A 26,148-nucleotide genomic window follows, 5' to 3' on the forward strand; every position below is an offset into this window, starting at 1 on the left:
CAATAACCCTTCAATCTTCCACCTTCAAATGCTTTCCTGGTATTGAAAGAGCCTTTTACTTTCTACTTCATCCCTCTGCAAGATTTCCTGCACAGCAGTGATGGGTAGAGAACCATAATCTTACACTCTTCAAGCATTTATAAAGATCTACTGCAACACTTTGCCTGTGTTTGTCATTGTCAATGAAGAAATAAACAACCTGTGTTGGGAATGTAACCCTTTGTCCAGTGCAGTTTTGCAATCATTTTTATTCTATAAGAGAAATTAGTTTTGTGATTGCTGTTTTTGGTTTGTATTTTAGAGACACAAATCTTGTACAGCAAGTCTTTCTGCTAATTTTTCCATCATTCCCCCTTTTCCTCAGCTAGGATTTCAATACAATGGGCCTTTACATAAAAAAACCCCAACCAAACGAAACCAAACAAAAAACCAACAGACTTTCTTCAGCTCCAATAAAAAGGGTATTTGCAAATAGCTGCTAGAGGAGGCTGACCATTGTACCCATCACTGTAGCTCCTTTGCAGAACTCCCTGATGTTAGTGTTAAAGAAACAAAAGCAAGAAACAGAGATGGTGCAGATGGGCTAAGGCTAAAAAGCTGACCCATGTGCCACCCCAGCCCTTCTTACCCAGATCCATGCTTTTTGAGGCTTTCAGATTAATTGATTCAGACTGCTTGGCTGGTGTCAAAGATCTGAAGTTGATGTGCTGATCTGCTGAATTGCTGAAATGCATTGCTGAATTTATGATAGGGCTGTAGGGAGAAAAAAAAGTTATGTAGAGTATTAAGGTACCAGTTCAAATCACAAGTGATCTAATTAAAGAATGCACAAATATACATGTGTTTCCTCCTCCAGTTGCTTATAGCATGCATTTTTAAAATTAGATATTGAACCTCAACTTCTTTTTCTGAGACTTAACACTTCCGGTCACTTGGTTTCCCATGAGAGATGTAAATGTAAATGTAAATTATTAGTAATAACTTTCTTTTCATTTTGCTAGTTCTGTCTAACCACTGCATTTCCAAATATCATGCTACTGAATGTTGGAGAAATACTGGCAATGTACCTGGATCAATTCTACTTCATCTGCTAATATAAAATTATTTTATAGCCTTGCACCACTTATGCAGAGGCTGGAGGTCCTATAGAGCATGCTATGACTAAAGAATTCCAGGGTCTTGTATTTGATTGCTTTGATTTTAATTTTTTCTTTTTTTTTCATTTTAAGGCAACTTTCTAGCATTTCAAAATTGCACCTGAGTGAAACTCCAAGTAACTCTCAGCTCAAAATGCAACACCTTCAATGAAATCTGAAATTTTATGCGTCTCTTTTTGATTAGAAACAGAAATTATTGTTCTTTTAAGTAGTCTTAAGCAAAATAAGACTTAGAAAAATAAAAATATTTATTTCCAAATTGTTCAAAAGGTTTAGTTCTACAGTGTCAAATCTCAAGTATTTTCCTATGCATTTTTTTGAAATGCAATTCCAGTGAAATCAGTGTGACTTGATACAGAAATTCAATTTCAAGAGAACTTAAGTTCTAAATGGAAAAACAATACAACCCTGGAAAAGTCAGGGTGGGACAAAGGGCCTGTAAATTCATCATAATTTTAATACATCATTAGCATTTAAGAGAATGTTTTTCTCTTAGCTTGCTGGAAACGTTAGGAACAGATTCTAACAAACAACTACAGCTGAGAATGCAATGCCAAATTGCATTGATCTATGTAGACTTGTTTGTTTATCATGTCATACATACCTGCCTGGGAGACCAGAAATAACTAAATTATTCTAGTGTAATTACTCTGTGTTAGTGAAAGGAAAATAGTTATGAAAATCTTGTATGAAGCATTCAAGGTATCCATAATAAAATATATTTACTCTTTGATGCAACCAATCACTTAAGGGTAGTTTCTCCTCACATCCCCGCACACAAGGACAGACATATGGCTAAATTTTTAGCTGAAATGCATACTTTCTTTATATCACTGCAGTAGATGAATGACTATCAAAACTGAACACACAGCAAATGAGGAAACAATGTTCAATAGTGCATTTCAGCATCATCATCAGGATTGGTTGCATTCCTTATCATCAGGAGAGGCTGAAATGATGCCTTTGATTTGAGTCCTGTGCTACTTGAGATGGACAGTATGAACCATTGTGAACTTCAATGTGTTTATACTTTTTTCCCCGCACCTTCAAACTCCTGTATTTACTAAATACTCAGTGTGTTTACTACATGCTAACAAGCATGTCAGGCTTTGCAGAAGTATCTGAAAAATCTACCCAGTACCTTTACACATGGTAAAGTGTTCATTAATTTTTCTCCTATACATTTCAATGTTCAGACTTACTGAAAATTCATTTTGTAATCTCAAGAATATCTTTGTGTGACACAAGGAGATTCAGTTTCTTACTAACCGTGTTTGGCTTGGACTTTTAAAGCTTTAAGAGACTTCACACTGCATTTATATCTTGCACCCACAGAACCATTTTAAATTAACATTTTTTTAAAATTGAGATTATGCTTTGGGATATTTTTGTTTCACTGAACACAAGAGAGGTATCATCTATCATGGACAACAGGCATACTGCAGCTTACTACAAATGAAATGAACAACACACTAAATGCTAAAATAACATTCACAGCTTATGTTAAAAGACCTTCCAGGTGACTAAAGAAAGTGGTACAAATATTTTTTAAAAAGTGGTTTTATAATCAATTAGAACTATTATCACAACAACTACTGAGCAATTAGTGCTGTAACTATTCAGAAAAGCTGAAGTCCAACCTGTGATTATAATCCTCATTCAGAAGATCCTCACTAGGATGTGGTGGGAGAGGTGGAGGGGTTTCGTTTTCACTAGTGCCACGATCAGAAACCTGAAACTCTGAAACAAAATTTAGAAAGGGGTTAAATAACCTGCAGAAACAACTACATTACATCAGTTCATTGACTGATGACTGGAAGGCCTCAAGCAATGCTGAAGTAAATCACAAATTATTCAAATCCCTAAACTAACTAAACTAGAATTAAAATCACACCAAGCAGAAAATACACCCCTTGGGATTTTCCTGAAGAGCTGATTTTCAGATTTGCATATATATAATTAAAGGTAAATATAGGGAAATTTTGTCCTTATAGCGAAGTCGAATGCAAAGCACAAATTGCTTTACTCTGTTTTAGTAGAGTGCTTTACTCCATTTTTAACTTCTCCATAGCTGCATTCAAACTGATTGTAGGTTCATGATTTCAGTCCCTTTGATGGGGAGCATTTATCACCTTTCATATACAGAAGAGAACCACATTCTCAGCAAAGAGCTCAGAAGAAGAAAAATTTCTGTTATCCTATAGCAAGAGAACAAAGAGGCATTTCTTAATTACAGTCTTCACTTTCCTACCATTATGGTAACTCCTTCTTTACCTTTACAAACAGCACTCAGCTAACACTAGAAAATTACTTTTTACAAAGACAAATATGAACTACTCAAACCATTCAGTGGTTTGCTAAGCAACAACACTTAAATACCTGCAATATTTAGGAAGACTGCTATGCTCACTGCAGGCCAGTTCATTACTATTCTATAAATTCACTTCTCTACCCAAAGGTATCATCTTAGAAAAAGTCCCTGCATTTTTCAAGGTAGAATATGTCTTCACCCCTCCCAGACTTAATAGGAAACATGGACACTTCCTTGGGTTTCAATGGCAAGTAAGCAATGTAACAATGACATGCCACACTAATGTGACCTATTCTGTTGCATGGAATGATGGCAGTCTTTTTGCACAATTCTGTCTGAAAGCACTACCCTAAAAGAAAAAGGATTGGCAAGGAGGGAATCAAAGGAGAAAGCAATAGATTATATTCATTTCATAAGAGCACTCGTGTAACAAACAAAAAAATATTTGGGGAAAAATTCCAACAAAAAAACTCCCCCCAAAAAACCAAACAAAAAACAACCCCCACAAACCCACACTATTAGCTCAAGAATCCTTTAAAATTCCTATTGGCTGGATAGCCTCCTAAATATGAGAATAAGAAAAAATAGCTCAAATCCTGTATCTCAGGAGAAGTGTGAGCATCATAAAAGAAAGTGAGAATAAGCAGTTGAGGAAGAAAGTTTTAATGAGACCTTAAAAAATAATTGTCAGTCTGATGCAAAATATAGGTATGCTACCTTACATATGCACACGAGCTTCTTGCACTGTGATCCCCATTCTTTCAGGTTTGAATATAAAACCAGGAAACAAATGAGAAGTAAAAAGCAAGTTCTCACAGAAAAAGAACTTAGAACAAAAGAGTAACTCATATTGTTCAATGTGATACCAATGTAATTACCAAAAGGAAGGAGACTACGGAAGCTCTGCAAAAAGACTGCAGGACATTAGTAAGAAATGCAGGTGAAATTCCCTGTAAGAGACTGCAAAGTAATGCACATGGAAGTAGGGGAAAACTCCTGAGACTTATACGAAGGCTCACGGCTCTGGAACAGTACACTAGATATGCACTGGATTGTTCTTTCAATACATGTTTAGTGAAGTCAAAGGAGGCAGTCATTGACAAGTGTAAAAAAGTCCAAACACTCCAACTAGAACTCAATAGTTAATGGTGTGCCTCGTTTTTAAATAGTGTCAAAGGTTTCATTCTTCCTATTTGAAAAATCATGTAATATAATTCAGAAGCATATTGAAAAGGTAGCAAGGATAGTTGGACACGGGTATAAACACTCCTACAAGGACCACAGATAAGGACTCTTTAGTTTAGAGAAAGAAGCAATAAAAGGGGATAACAAGAAGAGTCTATGCAATTGTGGAAGCTATGCATAAGGTGAAAAGGAAGCTCTCACTGTCTCATGCACAGTAACTAGAAGGCAAGCAGTTGAACTATCAAGTAGCACAATTAGGACACATACAAAGTAGTGTTTTTTACTACTGCCATAAAGATACTTTGGAAACAAAATTTTAAGAAATGATTAAGAAATGTAACAAAGTTAGAGATGTATCCTTGGCACAAGGGTCCCGACAGAACCTTTGACTTACTAAGTCCCTAAACCATTGATTATCAAAAGTAAGAAAGAGATGCCTGATGGTAAAAGTTTACAAACTCCCAGAAAACAAAAAGGAAAAAAAAACACATCAAAAAAAGAAAAAAAGCGAAAAACCTCCCAAACCCACAAAAAACCCCAACAAACTAAAAAGAAAAAAAAAATAGAACCACACCACACTTACACTGTGGTTAGCCTTTTTGAGCAGTCTCCTTTAGCCATGGCAAGAGACTGAGCATATCATGTAGTTATACTAACTTGGATTCCCAGTAATTGGTACATCCTTTCACCAAGGCAGTTTGATCATGGGTTACCACTGGTATTTTTCTTTAAGTAACAAAAGGGTACACACAGAAAAACGTCAGACTTCCTCAGTCAATTGGAAATGATCATAAGGGATTACAGCTCCCAGTAAAATGGGAGCAGGAGCCAGAGCATGAGAGAATTTAACCTAAGGGGCAGTCACTGGCTCCCTGTTCAAGACCTCAGGAAATGACCTTAACAGATCTAGATAAATCTAAGCACTGAACAAAATGTATTGAATTTTCAGATATTAAACAGACTAAGAGAGTAAAAAAGATTAACTCAAGCAGAGCAAAAATTGAACCTGTCTATAAGAAGTGCAGTATTTACAAGGAAAATCTAAATAATTAAAAATTTCACTTCTTGATTTTCTAGCTTGATGTTACCACATATGTATGAAAACAGAGGTGCTTGTACAACCATGAAGATTCTGCAGTCTCTGGTAAAGAAAGTTTGAGTATTTTACTACTTAACAGAGAGATGACAGCATTTTCCCTAAAAGTATTTATAATATAGGGTTATAAGAAATATGTCAGAACTTCTAATGAAACACATTCCAGTAATCTTTCAACACCAGAAATGCAAAGCTGCTGGCACTAAAGTAACAATTCTCAAAGAGATTGTTCTAAAAAGCACCGTGCAACAGCTTGGCAGCAAAATAAGTGAGGACCTGAAGGCAGCAAGTGTTATTAATGCAAAAATAGAACAAACACTGGCATTTCAATATTGGATCACTATCTCCTCCCCCTTTATTTAAATATCCACAGGCAAGACAAAATTTAATGTTTTGGCTATAAGCGCTTTTCCCCAGACATTAGTTTTTCTTGCTCATGTCTAATAAAAAAGACTCTTAAAAGAGACAGCAATATTAGCAGGCCTAGCTTCAGTGTATTTTTGCTGAGCTTTTATAAGAATTTTATTGGTAGGAGCAGTGAAGGGTACTGGAAATAACTTATTAGAAAACATTAATTAAGAAAGTGACATTTTATGAAACATAATACAGCTCCTACATTAAATTCTTACATCAGATCCCATATTATGTTAAAAATCTCTTCTGTGTTTTATTATTCTTTGCAAAAATGTACCAACTGCACTTCTATGTTCAAGATGTGGATAGCACACTGGGAGCATGTATAAGGATCTCTTCCTGCCTCACACAAAATCTCACCTGGTCTGTGACTCATGTCCTTACACAGACACACAACCTAAAGTTCATAGCTGCTAACAGATGACTTGAAACACTGATGACAAAACTATCTAATAAACAATGTAAAAAAAACTAAGCCAGTGAAGGGAGGAAATAGGTGACAGGCTCATACAGAAAGCAGAATGAGCATTTAGCTCAATAATAATTAATACTATGATTTCAAAATAAGATAAATATTTCTGCAGTGTGTGAGGCTAGTGTAAGTCCAAATTGTCTTTTACCAAAACAATTTCTTATCAGAGCCATCCCACAGCCCTCCTTCTGCAAGTGCCTAGGCAGTTTTCCATTAAAATCACTGAAATTTTACTCATCAAATGCCAAATCTTCAACAGAAATCACAATACAATGATACCTTGAGTAAGTGGTAGTAACCTTTGTCACCTCTTGTCAACTGACTCCAATTCCAATCACTTCCCAGCCATGCCACACCCTCCTGTGCCAGCAGCACTCCAAAGCTTCCTTTTCACATCCAACACATTCTTTTCTGAGGCCATCACTATTTTTGGCTAAAATGCTCTCTTAACTATAATTCTTGAATTAAAACGATGCCTATTTTAAATAATTGTATGACTGAGCTGAAAACTAGCCATGCTGATTTTTCCATCACACTTGAAGAATCCTTATCTGAAAGTGCAACTCTTCCACATACTTTGTTTTGAATTTAAGTGACAGGTTAGCAGTTGCCATTCATCTGCATCAATGGCTCTAGAGCATTTACTTTTACGGTTTTTAAGGAAGCATTAAAAGGCATTTGCTGTTTTCTGCTGTTTCTTTGGTAATGCCTAACTCTATAGGGCAGGCTAGCTCCAAGGATTGGACCCTTTTCTCCTGAAACTACAGAATGAGTGCAAATTTCATACAAGAGAAACAAAAGGAGGATCTAAGCAAAAGGATCTGATCCTTGAATATCTACAATGCTTCAGGCTGTACCTAATTCCTTGCCTGGAGTCGCACAGTCAAAATACTGAAGTCAACAAAAATAAGTTACCCCTAAATTCAATGGGAGTTTCTCTTGAATTTTACAGATAAGGGTTCTTTGGTTTTGATTAAAAGTACCCCACACAGTCATCACAGCAGCCTATGAAATTACTTTTTGCAGGCTACCCTGATTCCACAGTTGTCTAGGAAAGTGGGAAAAATCATGCATAATTCAACTACATCAAAGAAAATCTTTTTTTTCCTACTGAAAGGTATTTAGCTATGTGCTTGGCTTGAAGAATGAGAGCACATTTAAAAGGATAGGGGTCAAGACCATCTGAAATACTTGAACTTTTCAAATAACTGGTACCTTGCTGAGTCAGGAACAAATTGGAAAGAAAGTACAGTATGCTATCACAAACGAAAAAAGACAGGAAAAGAAGTGGCCTTAAATGCTCTTACTTGTATGCCTCCATATGTTTGCACATGTAGGTTTTCTTTGCACAATTTACACGATTACCTAATTCTTTTTAATGAGTTCATTAATATAATTCCAACTTGTAAATTAAGGGGATGTTTCTAACCTTTGAACAAATTTTACCTTTAAGTCTAAAATAAGCAACTGCACTTTTCAAACATCAAGCTTTAGTATAAATTAATTAAGCTTATAATAACCTAAGACATAATCTAAAAATTAAATATAAAAATCATTGCACTCATTAAAGATATATAGAAAATAAACATTTTGACAACATATATTTTGCACTCATCATTTGTTTTTTTCCAGCCTTACGTGTTGGGGCAGCGAGCTAGAAACTGTTACTTAAACTGGAATTTGTGCCAGGAATCTCATTCACAACTTCTGAGTCAGCTCTCCCACCCTTGCTGGATCTTCAAGCCTCAAAGTAACATAGCGTGCACTTACTCTAATTAACTGCTTTTGGTGGCTGTGGATTTCAGGAAACAAAACCACAAAGCACTCTCTCAGCACAGAGAAGGAGATGTAGAGACTACCTTTTATTCCTTCCTGAGGACTGCATGTTACAAATTGCTGGAGAATGGTATCATTGCGTCGGGAAGCAGCTGCGAAGTTATGACTCCCGTCAAAGGCTGATTTCTGAAAGACTCCCTGCTCTGAACGTTCCTAAGGGAAAAACAGAACCACACATTGCAACACAAAATTTGCATATTCAACAAGGCAGAAGAGCATCCATCACTGCAGACAGTGCACGGACACGGTGTGATACAATGTGTTCACTGTATATTGCCTCCTCCAATAAGAAACTTGAGAGAGCTCTTCAAAATTGCAGTCTGGTTTTGCTGACCACGAAATAAGAACAACATCCAAGCAATAACAACCATTAAGAATGATGCACAAAAATGAAGACTTTTTTTTATGACCCACAACTGGCTTCATTCAAATTCTCCATCTGGGAGGGCAGCTTGTGACATTGTCAACACAAGAACATGGGCAATGCCAATGGTATTTTTCTGCCAGCCAGCTGGTTCCCTTCTCCCCGAGACTGAGTGCATATGTTCTGATGATCACACACTAGAACAGTTTTGCAAGTAAGGAGTTACACCAAACTCCCAAACGCAGGTCTTCTGGCTAGCAGCTAAACAAACTCCTGTCACACCTCTAGTCAGCTTTTCTTTTGAGACATTTCCTACCCACCCCCCCGCCCATACATGCCATAGCGCCTAATTTATTCTCCTGAGCAGTTGCTCAAAGGAAAAATGTTGGGGAAAAAAAAAATTTAAAAAAATCACAGTTTCTAAAACTGGGACAGACCCAGAAAGACATTTCCGTAGTCATTATTCAGGGAAAACCAAAAACCCACACAGGGGAAATATTATGGCTAGTTTTCAAAGCAACCTTTATATTTTCTGTGATTTTATATCTGTTTTTTTGAAGCCAGATCCAACTGGCTTCTATTTTTAAACTGCATGTTCATTATGTCAGTAAATGTTATACTAAATATACTTTTTTAAAAAATTCCATAGTCACAGCTACAGAAGAAATGCATGTATCTAACCCATGTAATTTATTTTTAAAATGATGCAAGAGGTTTGATGTATTGGCAAGTGACTGCCTGCAAACCAAGACATAAGGAAGGACAGCATGTTACACCTCCTTGCAACCTGTTTTTCAAGCTTAATAATAAAAATAAAATAATGTAACTTAATAAAGATAAAACAGTAATAAAATAGTGGTAGAATAAGTACAATGAAAATAAGCATAATAAATTGGAAAAATTGCACCTCAGAACACAAATGATTGCTGAGATGCTCAGGGTGACAATATGGCTACAAATCTAAACTTAGTGGACAGACGGCACATGTAACATTCTCTTTTCCTCAGTGCAGAATCAGCCATTTGAAAACCTCCATACAGAAACACACACACACACCACACAAGCACTGACAGTTGTGTTTCCTCTTGAAACTGGAGTGTTTAGTTTACATAAGCTTCCTTAGGTTGTAAAGTCCACATTTACTGCTTTTTCAAACTACCCATTGGAGACACAGGGGAATAAGGAGCCTTGAATTAACAGCAACAACAAATCTGCTTTTCCAGCTCTTTGATAAATGACACAATCAATATCCCAACAAGTGATCAGTAACCAACCTAATTCAAGTATTCAGCTTATAAAACATAGCTGTCATGGAAGACCTCCATTAGTGTCCTGCCCAATAAAAACAATAATGTGTTTCTAAACATATTCTCCTTCTGCCAAGCTGAGATGCAGTGCTTGGGTAGCTGTTTTGGGGAAAGGGAAGAATGGGCACCAACCCATTTCTGCTATGGTCTCCAGACTCAAATGGAATTACAATTGAACGCAAAGACTACCCTATAAAAATTAATTCCTGTCTAAAATGAATTTGATTCAATCAAGACCTTATTATGCATTCTTCATAGGGCATGAGTCAAGACTATTTACCTCCTTCATACATCTGGATAATATTCAAACTGTACGCTTAACTATAAAAAGCAGCCTCATACTTTTACTAGGTCAATCTGATGCTTGATTGGAAGCTTTTTTAAAAGAAGTAGCTTTAGTAAAGAAAAGAAAACTCATGGGACTGAACTTTCTTTGAAGGTGAGCTATCTTCCTTATATTCCAAAAGTGCACAATAAATATAACATATACTTCATAATTCTTCCTTACAGCAGGATGCTGTCACATATAAAGGGAAAGCAAAAATGCATTTTCCTCTAACATATTCCAGAATTGCTAATGGATACTTTTCATATTTTCCTGGCACAACTGACATCATGTGGCTTTTCCAAAGTGTCCTCCCAACATAGTAAGAGTGCAATATTTGGGAAATGATATATTTCTAAATCCATTTCTCATCAATAAATGATGGTAGTAAATTACATAGAAAATTATCAGAAAAATATTTAAGAGTCAATTAAATTACAAGACACCTGCATTCTCTTCCTCCCTCTGAAATTTTATGCAAATACACCCACAAACATGATTGTTTGTAACATTTTAAAATGTTCCAGTAATGCTCACTAAATAAGAAGCTTGAAATATCTCGGAATTCTATAATGAGATTTATTACAACCTTTTACATCCCAATCCACTTGTACATACTTCCAGTTTAAAGAACTCTACGGGTATTTAAAACTTTTAACAATATATGCTCAAGGGTTAAAATCAAAACAGGGGTGAGTAGAAAAGGCAGACAGTATATATGTATATTATCTATGTAAAGATGAGAAAAGAGTGTGCATATGTGTGTGCATGCATAAATGAAAGAGGGAGCAAGGGAGTTCATAAACCAATCTTTTTCAAAATAAGAAGTGACTGGCAAACATCAATTTATATGATGTCTAGAAAACATAATAGTTAAAAATGTCTTTCTTTTCTTATTTTTTTACTTTAAATAGATTTTATATTAATCTACTCAGAAACCTATCCTGAAGGAATCTTCATCTGACCAGGAAAAGTAAAATATTTAAATCCTTGAAGGTCAAGAAAAAAAAATAACAAAAAGGCAAGACAAGCCCAGAAAATACATTAAGTACTAATAAAAAAGAAAAAGCAAGAGTAAAGTAAAATCCTAGTCACACTAAGATACTCAGGTCTTTGATTATAACAACAAATGAAATCAGAATAAATTGCCTGTATCCCAGCAATTGCCTTGAGGAGGGAGCAGACAGTTAAAACGACATCAATATATTAATCCTAAATTAACTTTTTAGAAACCATATTTTCTTTTGTTCTAATACCTGTTGAATTAAAATAAGAAGCAACTTTTGGCCTAGTCTTAACAAGAACAGCAGGAGACATCAATGAGAAATATTTTGTGAGTCCCCTCTCCAGGAGAAGCTCTCTGTACCAAGCCTTTAGCCATCATCTCTTATGTGCAGAACGACTGGGACTGGAAAGACATGGATGTAATAAACGCTTTTACTGCCTCACCTCTGCGTGCACCTCCAGCCTGCGGAGCACGACCAGCTGGATCCTGCCCCGAATGTTGCCCTCCATGGACATGGAGCGCCTGAGGGTTTCCATGGCCTCGTGGTTGGACTTGCCCAGGAGCGACTCCCCGTTCACTGCCACCAGCTGATCGTTCACTCGCAGACGACCGTCCTGCAGCAGAACACAAAGACAATTCTGAAAACCCCCGTGAATTATTAAGCAGAGGTGCTACATATGGGAAAGCACAATGCAGACAATCAGACATTGCTCCTATAACTCAATAAATAAGAGACTGGACAGTGCCAGAAATAACTTTGTGTCCTATAACTAGCAATTTTCTTCCCGTATTTACTACATTTTTGTAAAGGGTTCATAGTGCAAATACAAACATAGACATTCGTGCACAGACTGCTGTTTTTCTTGCATTTACAGTTTATTTGTATCAGTTTGATTAATTAAATAATTATAACCTCCCAAACCAAACACGCAAAATCAAAATAGCACAAACCACATAAAACCCCACAAAACCCCACTCATTCACCTATCTCCAAAAAAAAAAAAAAAAAAAAAAAATAGGAAAAGCTTTCTGTTAGTTTAAAGGGCCCACACTACAAGATTAGTATCCACACTGCAACCACAAAGGAGTACTACGACCTATTTTTCACACATTATTATCTGCTATGAAGATCTGGTAAGAAATAGCTCCAGAATTTTGTCTTACAGTCTTGTTGGTGTGTATCTTGTCACAATTCTCATGCCATCACACGGGCCAGCATCCTCAGTACAGAATGGTCACTAAAACTTAAGCATCCTTACTAATTAATGCTATCCCTATTTTACAACATCCAAAACTGCTGCCAGTAACAAAATTAGGGTTGAGCTAGAGTAACCAATGCCTTGAAAAAGTAATTCAGCTTAATTTGCCAAGGTAACTGACATATGTGGGTGTAATAAAATTGTGGACTCTGCTATTTTGTGATTTAGGAGTCCTATTGCTGTTGTCATGATCTGTGATTTATTTCTTTTCATAAAGGAATGTGCCATGGACTTTCCTCTCTTTAACAAGAGAATAAAGTCTATTTAATTGAGACACAGGATTTTCTTTTAAAGCTTGTCAAGTTCACAATTATCAGACTGGCATCAGACCTCAAACAAGGAGGAGTAAGAAACCAAAGACATCTAATACAAGGCAGTGAAGAAACAGTAACAGGGAAGATCTTGCACAGAATACAGTGCTTGGTTAAGGTGAGTATGATTCAGTCACAGGCTCAGCATGAACTCTTCATAAGGCACTCATCTGAACTGTTGACATATTTCATGAATCTGAACAATACAAAATGTATTTACTATATGGTTTCTATTTTTTCTGTAACTAAGATGTTCAACTCACTATTCTGCTATTGCTGCCAAGTCTAAGTAATTTTTTGAGTGAGTTACAGTAGCTGTGACACACCCAGCTTTATTAAGTGTTATTTTTATTGGAACTGCATATTATCATCACTACACCAGGGTACAGATAACCACAAAGCTGAAGAAAAAAATAGTATATAACAAAATCCAAAATAAATTGGGATGGACAAGAAGATAGAAAGAAATAATTAGAAGATGAGTGACTCAGAGAAGGACAATGAAGAGAAATAAAACTTTTCTTGGGAGGGTGTGGGAATGGAGGATTGAAAACAGAGAGGCCATTTGAAAGAGATACTGAAACCTCTCCCACCTCTCTGCTGAATATTTTATGCCTACTTAGATGTACATAGAATCAAAGTCAGTGGGTTAACCCCTCCCTTTCTCCACATATAAATTATGCCATCACAAGAGCTAAAGTTTAGGGAGACAAGAGTTAACATTGCTGAACTGAAAATTTTATTATTTGCACATGTTGTAATTCCTCTGTGTTCAATCAAAATTTGCTGAAATGAATGGAGCTATTCAGAGCAACAGGAGTTTGAGGGAAAATATTTTATTTTTTCTAAGTTTCTGTAAGACTTTGAAAATTTTACAGGTCCTCACGTTCTCCCTCTATGGGCCTACAGTTTCTTGGATTACCTTTTTTCCTTTCTGGAAAAAAACCACCATGTATAAATATCTGTTAAAGTTTCTGTCTAAAGTATATACAAATACAATGCCAAATGCATCTTGTCACGACGACATCTGTGAAGTATGCAACTGTCCTGAACACAGCACACATTTTTAAATGAATCACTGAGCCTCACAAGGCTCTATATTGGCCCAGTTTTTAATTTTCCTTGTAGTATTTTTGTATGAGACTTTATTTATATTTTAATTACATTACTTCTTAAAGTGCTTCTTTTGATGCATCTTCCTTTCTTCCCACATTGTTATGTGCAGCATTTAAATGAAAAATTCAACTTGAATTTAACACTTAAATTGTGATAGAAGAAAAAAGATGTGCATCATTCATAAATGTTGATCAACTACACTTGCTAAGTCACCTGCACAAGACAGGCTGGAAGACAGATGAATGCTGTTTTCACACAACAGGCAGAAGTTACTTCACAGAAAAACCTTTTGCCTTTTTAAAGACCAGGAAAAAAAAATTCCTGACATCTAAACAGTTTCCAAACACAGATTTTCACATCTCTTGTGTTATGGCCTGGTTTGGAAGCCTGAACTGCAAGAAAATCTGCTTGGCTCAAAACAAGCTAAATGTTGTTTTAACACGTTTCTTCTTTCATCTCTGAGAGGTAGGTTTCTTTGTGGCTTTTGAGTAGGAAAACAACATTTGGCATTTCAGCAGAACAGTTTTCAAATGCCATCTCTGGAACTGCGAGTGAGCTATTCTAATAGAGGCTGATGTTATTCTTCCCTCGCTTATTCAAAAAATGCTGGGTTTTTTTATGGTGACTCACAGCAAGGGGCAGTCTACCACCACATGGCTGCCACATTCTTCACAGCCATTCACACAACTCCCACTTTTTACAGTACAGCAGGAAGATATAATGCCATGATCTTCAAGGACTTATGTTTTTAATCAAGGCACAATAAGTTATTTCCCTTGTCACACAAATGACATTTCTGTCAGAAATGCCCTAATGGCAATTATTGGAATTATCCAATTTCCCCATCCATTGCACACAATGAGCAACATTTATTGCAACAGCAGGAGTACCAAGGACATTAGAGCTACACCATGTTTGATTTGAACAAATGCACACGTTGAAAATATTACATTATTGTCATGGCTCTGTTTCATTTCAGCTGCACCTGGATTGCAAGTACCTGATCCTCAGGAATGCATCGTAAGTGAAAAGCCAAGATATCTCGAGGTGAACAAGGCTGAAATCCCCAAAGCTGGGGGAATGACGATGCATTTAAACTCAGTCAAGTGTTAGTTTTCTTCACATGAAAGGCTCTGCATAAGTACAAATATCAAGTATTCTAGTAACCTCTTTATCTTAGGGACGTTAAAAAAATCAATACTTCAAAACTACAAAAGAAGGTTAAGAAGGGACATAATGGTTCAATCAGTAAAAGCAACTGGTTTTATGCCTGAGGGATACAGTGTTAAAATACAAACCTGGAACTTTTAAGGCATTTTTATTTTGTTTGATTTTGTAAGCAGAGCATTAAAGAGGACTGAGTCTTGCTGCAGTATGTATGATGCTACATGCATTGACATTTTCTAAAACCATGAGCTAGGACAAAAGAAAAATGATAAAAGATAGAATTAAATACTTAAGTTTTCCATTATTTTTTTTAAATATCCCTTACTACACTTTGCAATGCCACTAACACATTAGAGATAGATTAATGTGTTAATATATTAAAAAAAACTTTAAACTATTATCCTCTCTTCAGACCTTGATTCAAGCCAATAACAAGTAATGGTAACCAAAAAAGATGATCTGCATCTCACAGTCTACTCTTCATTCTTAAAAACACATGGGTAAGAGAAATTTAATGTCTCAAACCTTTATACAGCATTAGAAGGATTGAGCATTTACTTTATCAGTGAAACAAACGTGTTGAAATTCTATGTATTACATTTCTTCTTCTGAGGACAAGCAGTGACTGTATAGACAAGGGGATAAAGTTCCCACTTACATTAGCATGATACATCAATATTGAAAAAATTTTAAATTCTAAATGCAGAAGTGAGAAACAGTGAAAGAATTCTCATGTCAGTGAGCATTAAGATTTCCTCCTGTGACAATTTCCCAAGAAAACACTGTACACTGAAAAGCAAATGCACATGTCTTAATCCATAATAATCCATTTCAGAGAATACTAGTGAATAGCATGGGAAAATGCTCTGGACAACTACCATCTGGAAAAAAAGGTTTTTTATTTCAAAACTTGCTCCAAGAAGAGATTTAAAATGAGGACAATAGGACATCTTTAAATATTTATGCACAAATATGTGCACACTTTTTAACTTGATACAAGAAATTTTATTAATTGTTAATACCCACTGATTAGGTTGTGTTCTATATAAAGGTCATTAGAAAGAAGAAAGACAGCTGTTCTCCATGCATTACACAACAGTAGACTGTGGGTCTTAAAACATTGCCAAAATGACTGCATTCTGTGAGCATTTGCACACAGGACAGAGTCTCTGAGCAGTTCTGGTTGAAGCCAGAGCCTCAGCCACTGTCTCATTTGCTCTGGAGCCTACATTCAGATCCATTACCACAACACAGGTCTAATTGCTAGAAGGCTTATAATGAAGTAGAATGGAGTACAGTTCACAGGACTACAGACCATCACAAGACAAAATCTAGTCATGATGACTAACTGTGCCTGTTCACTCAGGGGTGAGCACAGAAGTCCTGCTTTAGTAGTCTGCAGAAATCTCAAACCAAAATTAACTGCTCTGGAGCGAGCTGCTGTGGGGGAATAGAGAGCAGCAAACATACAGAGCTAGCAAAGCTTGTGTTATGAGTCTGGGACATGACAAGTCAGGCAGCCAGTCCACTAATACAGAATATGGCTGCACAGCTTGGCCATTCAAAACAAGGAGTTTATCCATGACAATGCACTGATGTTGCAACTGGTGTGGATACTGAGCTGGGAAAACAAAGAGGGCAGCCTCATTTCCACAGTACAATGAGTTGTACTCTGCAGCAGGCATGCACATGAATCGAGTTTATCCAGCCCCTATTTGCCCAAATGTGAGTTAACTCAGTTCTGGTGTAATCCAGTCAGATGAAGATCCAAGCTTTGAAATAACTGTGAGACTAGGACAGATAAATAACAGAAGCAGGGAACTATTAAACATTCTCATGAAACCGAAACCTTGATTATTGCTATTTACAAGCTGTTGTAAATAGATGATTATTGAAGTTTTAATGCTGTGAATTGTCTTACTCAGCAGGCTGATGTCAGCAGAGCAATCTACATAACGCTGAATAAAAAGCTATTTTTTACAGAAGAGAGAACTGGAAGGAATTGCCAAGATAAAAGACAAAAATTACATTGTGGTTCTACAGGTGTTAAATATACTAGCTCTGAAAGATTAAGTAATTTGTTTCCCATTCAGAGAAGTTACCTTTTCCAAGTTTTATTTAGGGGAAAAGAATGCAGTCAACAGATTTCCTAAAGATTAGACAATAAATCAAATACTTTTTAATCATAAAATATACAACAGTCTTTGTACAGTGCTTAGAAGGAACAGAACAACTCATAATACTGTCATTTACCAATTTAATATTACCACTTCAATCCACCTCAGGAGCAATTGATAACTTCTGCACAACTGATGTCAAGCTCAGTCAAGACACAGTTTTAATACAGTGATAAAAATATTATTAATAAAAAAGAAGAAAATTATGAGAGCTTTTTATTTACAGGCACAGTGTAGCTATCAACTTCTCTGTCACTGAGCCAATTAAACTTTTCCTGTAAGTTGTGGGAAGGCTGGAAGGAAGCCTCTACTCATCCCTACCCATCCTTATCCTTCTTCTGCTTTCCCATTTCCTGCAGCATCCAAATGTTCTCTAAAATTTGCACCAATTCATTTTCACTTTGGCAAACTTTGTTGCTTCACACACAATGCCAGAAACCATGGGACAACATGTTAGATTTGTAGTTCACTCAAAGGAATGAGCGACCAAGATATTTGTACCTAGAACGCTTCTCATGTGAGATTCAGCACTCAACATAGAAATGCCAGCATTCTAACACATTCATCTCCTGATGTGCTCCTTCCATACCTTAAAAGCAGCACCTCCATGAATAACTGATTTGATGAAAATCCCAAGATCAGCTCCTGTCTCTCGAGATTTGTTGCCTTTCAAGCTCACACCAAGTCCAGCAGAGCCAGAATCATTCAGAGGAATCTCAAAGGTCAGCTGCTCTGTGGTTTCTGGAGAAAAAACACTGCAGTTTGGTTCTCCTTTCTGTTGGAGAAAACAAGGATGAAAATAGGGGTAAAGTCAGTGTGAATGGCATCCATAGATTTGTACAGTAAGAAATAGTCCTCTTTTCCAGAAAGTAACTTGAAGAAACAGCCTTATAATCAACAGTGCATTTAGCTGACATTTTGTCACAAGATCTGGCTTAAAATGTTACTTTTAATGATATCTGGGAATATGCTTAAATAGAAGGTAAAATAGCTTAGTTCCACATGATAAAAACTAATGTTGCAGCAGAATGTAGAAAAGACGTTTATACACAGCTGCTTTAAAAATCTAAGCCATAAAACTCTCAACATCTTTACATGCAGCTCACAAACTATAATGACAGTTATACTGTTAAATCCCATTCCCCTTTGAAAATTGAGTTTCATCCTTAAAAAATTATCCTTCCCTTAAACCTGTCTGCAGAGGAAAGCTGGTGTAACAAAAGCAAAGGTGAAAATTGAAAGCATGGTAACTTATTCTGCACTAACTCCCTTAGTACATACTTTTATTCCATAGAGGTTTGATTGTTCCTTTTTCTTTCTGGTGTAGGTTAATCCTAAGATTTTCTCTAGATTAGAGAGCTGTTTGCATGACTGCCAAGTCAAGCATACAGAGCTATGGAAGAACAGAAAGAACTTTCTCTTACTGTACACTGTATCTGCAGTTTTGTAGGGCTGTCTGTTGCTGGGCAGAGGGGAAGGGTTGTCTTTTTAAAAGCAGGTTAGAATCATACAATTAAACAAAAATCAAATTTTTGCCTGAAATATTTATCTTGGCACACCTCAAAAATAAAACAAGGACGCCTATTACAGAATAGTGTTCATGGAAAGTGTTAGTGCAAAAGGCCTTATGCAACACATTCGATTTTATTCCATTTTTCTTTCTCCATGTAACTCTAAGACAACTAATAAGCTTTTTTTTTCTTGTCATTTGGACATTTTCTATTCTTTGAAACAGCAGTATTAAAAAATTAATAGGAAAAAATACTATGAAAAGGAAGCACACAGACAATTACAAGTTGAAAGATGACTGACTGCTGCCTTCCAAGGGTGTCAAATACTTATGCCAAATTATCAAGTAGAGAGAGGCCACCTGCAAGTGTGCAGTAGCTGGGCCAATCCTCCTCTTTCCCCATGGGGGATCACTTCCAGGACCTGCAGCACAAACAGCATCAATGCAATTGTGAACAAAGGTGCCAGCAGTACAGATGTTTCCTCAGCAGCCAGAGCACACCTCTGCATTCCGCTATCATGCCGTCTGAGCAACAAAAGTATCACCCCAGAACTAAGAGCACAAATTGATATCCTGAAGAAACAGTAGCACCTAAGCATACTTGCATTTATTTCAGATGCCTTTTTACTGATGATGAGCCACCACTGGTTAAATAGGAATCACATCAGCCAGAAAACTGACTATCAAGCTCAACCCCAATATGCACCTGGAATGATATTAAAGTCAATACAATTTGTGTAACTAACAAATATAAAAATGACAAAGCACCAACACCAACAATTGTCTTGATACCAGCATTCACCTCCAGTACCTAAGATACACATTTGTGCTTCTGTTTTTGTTCACCAGAAGTACAGAGTTCTCAGTTACACATCTGTCACTTTTATTTCTTAGCTTTGGATGTGGACGTCCTGAACATAACCCCTCCAAAACCTATGAATTTTTAACAACTGTGAACAATACAGAATGGTAACTTGTAAACACTCCTCATCTGACTTCAGATGAACCAGTGTAAGGGAAAAAAAACCACGACTGGCCTTCTACAATAACCATGTTGTGTTTAACTTTCTCAAGGTTTTAGAGAAAAGATTTTCTGCCAAATCTTTTGTTTATTTCAACTTGCACATATTCTTGTCAATTGATTCCAAACTCTTAGATCAGAACTCTACTCAACTGGCACATCCTGTCAAGAACTGGACAGAAGCAATTCTTCTCAAGGTGTCAGACGTGATGACTCCTGCCTTTAGGACAGGACTTGGTATTACTTTCCTGTTCCCCATGGCAAGCAGTTCCTGTGTGTTTCTGCTTTCCTTCCATTTTAATCTGCACATCTGCACTAGACTTGCCCCTTCTCTGTGTCAATACTGTGGTTTTGTCTTTGCCCACACCACGAGAAAGGCAGTGAGGGGGCTGTCACCACAGCACACACAGCTGCCGGTGCTCATGCCTGTCACAACCAGAGCAGTCACAAACTGCTTTACAGTGCTACCTCAGTGCAAGCTCGGACTTCATATAAAGCTGAATTTGGTTACCTATCTGTTTCTCAATATTCTCTATTTCCCAGCTTCCTATAACATAATTATGCTGTGCACTAGCCCTTGTCCACATCACTCTATGCATGCCTGGATGTGTTCATTAGGACTCCAGACAAGTACAGCAAACTTTTACCTGTATTTCATTTCCTATGTTTTCCTTAGTACTTAAATTGGAATCTGTGACATTTGCCTACCATTTTCCTTACTACAGTTTTCTATGAAACAGATCACATAATCATATCAAAACCTCAGTAAATTTAATGTAAGCTGCTTTTACCTATTATTGGAGAACGCGGTAATATTTTTTAAAGTCCTTCACAAGTTTCTTGTTCAACATAGTCCAATCATCCCAAACATCTCTCCTTTTCATTATTTATATTCAGCTTTATCTAAAGATCCAGCAAAAACTGATTTTAAAATAACGTTGAACTTTGTCTACTAATACTATTAAAATTTGTTTCCCATGATGGAGGCTGAATGACAATTTAAAGGTTTCACAGGGATGGGTAAGAGGAAAGGAGATGCATATCTACAAGTCAGTGCTTAATTCACTGTAAGACAAGTAAACTCTGTCTTCACTCCCTTAAAATTTTCCTCAGCTACCCACTGTAGCATCTGATAGCAAATGCCTGGTAGTTAGTCTACAACATCAAGACTATTTGGTGAAAATACAAGATTGAAAATCTTATTTGTGGGAGGATGTGAGAAGCAGCAGAAGGGAGGAAAACCAGAGGAGAGAAAAAGGATGAACAAAATCTAGAAGCTTGATTTCATCCTATACTTGCTGAATATTTTCAAATTATTATCCTGATCATAATGCTCTTCCCAAGCAATACCTTTCACTGATGATAAAAAGAGCTCCAGACATCCTTAACTTAACAGCTCATCAATTAACTGCTTCTTTTGGGCAACTAATTTAATGAATGATGGCCCCTGTTCCTAGAATATGCAGGTATGAATATTAAATGCTGATAGTGACTCATAGAGCTGGATTCCTACTGCTTCTATTTCCCTGACTTTGCTAAAACATTATCCCAAGACATTAATACTTTACAATATAGCAACCACCATCAGCTAAATTATGGTCTGGTAAAGGAAACCCTCTCCAATGCACTAAACCTTGAATTCTATTAGAAACACTTCTTACCTCAAGATCATTCTAGAATCTGAACTCACTCAAACACAGAATGAATGAAATGGGCTGCAACACAAATATGTTTCTAGCCTGGAAAAAAATTAAAGCTTTATGTTATAAATTACCCAGTCAACAACCACATCCTGTATTTTCCATAATAAATGTATCATACCCCAGCAGTTCAGGATTAAATGATAGTATATCACTGAAGCTATTCCCTACTGCAGACATAGGAAAGTAACTCAACTGTAGCAGGATAAACAAGAAATCTTCACATCAATCAAAGTCCAGATATCTAAGTGGTGATCCCTCAGGATGGTTAGAGCTTTGAGATAGCCTGGTTTATACTTTTCACACAGTCCCAGAGTAGGTATGGTTGGAAGGGAGAACAGCGTCATCAGGCCCAATCCCCCTTCTCAAGCAGGGTCATCCTGGAGCACAGCACAGGATTGTGTCCAGGTGGTTCTTGAATGTCTCCAGCAAGAAAGGCTCCACATCCTTGAGCTCCCTGAGCCTTTCCTCATACCAGAGATGCTCGAGTTCCTTAATCATCTTCGTTGCCATCCTCTGGACTCGCTCCAGCAGCTCCGTGTCTCTCCTGTGCTGAGGAGCCCAGAACTGGACTCAGCACTCCAGATGTGCCTCACCAGGGCTGAGCAGAGGGGCAGGATCAGCTCCCTGACCTGATGGCAATGCTCTTCCTGATGCACTCCAGGATCCCCTTGGCCTTCTTGGCCACAGGGACACACTGATGGCTCATGGACATCAGGCAATCCCCAACCTGTGCTGGTTCCTCCCTGGATGTGGGACTCTGGATTTGGCTTTGTTAAATTTCCCTGCCCCATCTCTCCAACCTGTCAGGGTCCTTCTGAAGGGCTGCAGGGGGGATCAGCCACTCCTCCCAGTGAACCTGCTGAGGAGACATCTGTCCCTTCACCCAAGTCACTGATGGATAATGGGCCCAGTATTGAACCTTGGGGGACACCAAGGCATCCAACGAGCCCCTGTGCCACTGTTCAGCCATTTCTCAATACACCTCACTGTCCACTCACCCAGTCCACACTTCCTGAGCTGGCCTATGAGGATGTGGTGAGAGACAGTGCTGACAGCCTTGCTGAAGACGAGGTAGACAATGTCCCTCATCCATCCAGGCACTTGTTTCATTTTAAAAGGCAATCAGGTTAGTCAAGCATGATTTACCATTACTGAATCCATGCTGGCTACTCCTGATTATCTTATCATCCACCTGTTCCCATCCAGGGAACTGAGTTCCCTGGGTTTTCCTTCTTGCCCTTTCTGAAGACTTGGGGTGATATTTGTTTTCCTCCAGTCCTTGGACACCATTCCTAACCACCACAACCTTTCAAAGATGATTGTGAATGGCCTCCACAGCTCTCTCAGCACTTGTGGATGCATCCCATCAGGGCCTATGGACTTGTGGGTGTCAGGTTTGCTTAGGTGCTCTCTAACCCAATCCTTCTTGACCAAGGGCAATTCTTTCCAACATTCCTTTACCCTTGTCTCCCAGGTCAGAGAATCCTGAAGGCAGGCCTTGTCAGTGAAGACCGATTCAAAAAAGGTGTTTGGTAACTCTGCCTTCTCTGCACCTTCTGTTATCAGGCTCCCTGTTATCTTTAGTAATGGCCCCACATTATCCTTGGTTTTCCTTTTGTTATGGATGTATTTGAAGAAGCCCTTCTTGTCCTTGACATCCTTGGTCAGATTTAATTCCAGATGGGCCGTGGCCTTCCTTATCTTGTTTTTACTTACTCTGACAACCTCTCTATATTCATTCCAAGTGACCTGACCCTGTTTCCATCTCCTCTGTATTTCCTGCTTACACTTGAGTAATGACAGAAGTTCTCTATTCATCCACATAGGTCTCTTGTTCCCTTTGCCGAATTTCTTGCTCATTTCTTTCCTTTAAGAGGGGTACACTGAGACAGGAATACTCTTAAGTACTAACAAAATTTACTCAACAGAGACACAGGTTGAAGTTAACAACAAAACAGACACCTCACAACCAAAAAACTCCAACACAAAACCAAAAAACAACCCAACACTTTAATAATCAGTCCATTTTGTCCTTGCCAGTTAGGTCCTTCCTTCAGCTTTGCTAAATCTTAGCTTGTCAGCTTTCAATGGCTTCAATAAGCTGCAATAAGCTCTAAACAGTCCTCTCCTGGTAAGCATATCTCTGCAGCCTAGGGATGTTTGTTCTCTAATATTTATAGGAGTCTACCAGCCACAACTTCTGCTCAAAGCTGTGGTTGCACCATCCAGCATTCTAGGCAGCTCCTGGCCTCTCTCAATTGCTTGGGGAAGACAAAGATCTCCTCTCTCTTTCCTGGACCAGAAGGAAACAGACAGAAAATGTCTAAGAGGAAATCTTTTTTCTTGCTGTCCAGATTTGGTGGTGATACAGAACAGCACAAACAACCAAACAGGTACTACCCCTCTCAAGGGAAATCAGGGCAGGAATGTTTTAAACTACCAATATACCTGCATGCAACTTCAGTAAAATCAATTCTGACATTTACTGAATCACCAGAAGCCAGACAGGAAAGTTCAGTAGAATTTATATGAAGGTGAGAGAACAGAGAGTTTTCTAGATATGAAAGCAGAAAGCCCTAATAACACAGTACTAAATAATATTCAGCAATGCAGACTGAAAACCTGTATCTATCTAAGGGTCTCAGGATACATTTAATTTATCTTCTGCCAATAATACTAATTTTTAGCAGCACATCTATACTTCAGATATCTGATTTCTTATTTAAGAGCTTATAATAAAGGATTATTAAAAATAATCTAAAATTTTACTGGTCTCGCCAATAAATTCTCAGTATTTTAAAGACCACAGAGAATACTTCTAGCCTTCTCTTGCTCCCATAATACACAACTGCTCAGTCACCAGAGCAGTACAATCAGAACTCTAACCTTTGAAAAGTACTGTGCATTTTATTCTTCAACTTCCTGCTTATTCCATAGTTATATCTACACAATATTGTGTCAATGCTCTGTCTATCATGGGACACCACTTTCAATTAGTCCTTTTATTTCATCTTACAATGCCTGTTCTCATTGACCACAGCACTTTTAGTCTGTGGATTTATGATAACCTAATGCTAATATCTCACTGGAAAGGTTGCCTTATATATCCTTATTGTGTTTTTCACCAAAAGAGAAGCTTACAAAAAAAAATAGCTCTCACTTAGGCAGGAAGGAAATAGCATTTGTTTAACACAACAAGAGACCTTTCAGTACCTGTCTGGTGCCCTTGACCAACACACTATTATGGCCTCTCAATATGCTGACTGCCCCTTGCCTGGCTGCTCATTTCTGATAAGAGATGTCAACTCCCTGGGGTGTCATTCATAGCTGACAGCAAAAGGCAAAGGACCCAGGAGGGTTATTTTCAAAGGTTTATGAAGGAAATAAGACATTTGCATGCTTTTGCAATGACTTTCTGATAAAAACATTTAAATTGTGGCACCACATACCTATCACTGGTAGAAAATGTTGAAAAGAAGATACCCCCTATTTGCATCATGCTCCGTGTTCCTTCCAAGCACTTAGCCACAATTAAGAAATACTCTGCTGACAGCTCAGTCATTCAGTCACTATAAAATCTGCACTGTATTTTGCAACAGACATATTATAACACTCAGTAATACTGAAAGGTAATACACAGTTGTAATCTTGTCACAATCTAGTAAATAACTGAAATCAGTGTTGCATGTATTCATCTTTAGCATTTCTGACAGTTTTTTATATTGGCTTCTTTAAAATTATCTGTACTCCATACTGCAATAAAAACTAAATAGCCACTAATGGCACACCCTGCTAAGACAAGAAAGGCAGTAGCAAATCCATGAAGATATATGATAGCATGCTTGGATAATTTTAACATTAACACAGTACACTAAAAATTTGTGTCATGTTACATAGAATGTTTGAATTATGTAGATTCTCTGGAATTATAGCCTCATAAACTGACAAAACTAGCTCTTCATCCAAGGTAGATACAGTGTATTTCAGGAATGGAGATCCCCCAGTTTGCTTGACTTGCCTATTCAAGAACCCACCAAGGAAACGGTTTGCCCTGGCAAAAGTTTTGCATTTGTAATTTGGTATGCATTGCTCCTCAACGTTAAAAAATGCAGTCTCACTTAACCTTCTAAGCCATGTAACTGTAGGAAACACAGGGAGAAAAATTAGGTAGTTCAGTCCTCAGTCAAGGCTGGCCTCACTGTGAAAACACCCATTTTCAGCCCATGTATGGGGTAAGCCGTCGTGCCTTACACACCCTACTGAGCTGGAGCTTCATGCAGTTGTCACCTTGGCACTTAGAGACTGAAATCTTATCACACATGAAGATGGAAGGCTGAATGGTATTTTCAGGGTGAATTTAGGGTTGCTGCTACTGTATTATTTCAGAATTCATTCCAGGCACGGGTCACAC

The 26,148-nt window shown here is 37.5% G+C and overlaps 1 protein-coding gene across 6 annotated transcripts in view; it reads right to left on the reverse strand.

The window, feature by feature from the left end:
* Positions 1-26,148, reverse strand: part of PARD3B (par-3 family cell polarity regulator beta) — a 398,273-nt gene that overhangs the window by 176,315 nt on the left and 195,810 nt on the right. For all 6 annotated transcript variants that reach the window (XM_088167895.1, XM_014880259.2, XM_088167897.1 and 3 more), the window contains 5 exons: positions 18,093-18,278; positions 11,917-12,087; positions 8,495-8,624; positions 2,798-2,897; positions 629-753 (listed from right to left, as the gene is read on the reverse strand). In XM_088167895.1, the coding sequence (XP_088024021.1) occupies positions 629-753; positions 2,798-2,897; positions 8,495-8,624; positions 11,917-12,087; positions 18,093-18,278 (712 nt within the window). The remainder of the gene's footprint in view (positions 1-628; positions 754-2,797; positions 2,898-8,494; positions 8,625-11,916; positions 12,088-18,092; positions 18,279-26,148) is intronic.

The sequence above is a fragment of the Sturnus vulgaris genome, chromosome 7 (genome assembly GCF_052056855.1).
Source record: "Sturnus vulgaris isolate bStuVul1 chromosome 7, bStuVul1.hap1, whole genome shotgun sequence".
NCBI classification, from domain to species: Eukaryota; Metazoa; Chordata; class Aves; order Passeriformes; family Sturnidae; genus Sturnus; species Sturnus vulgaris.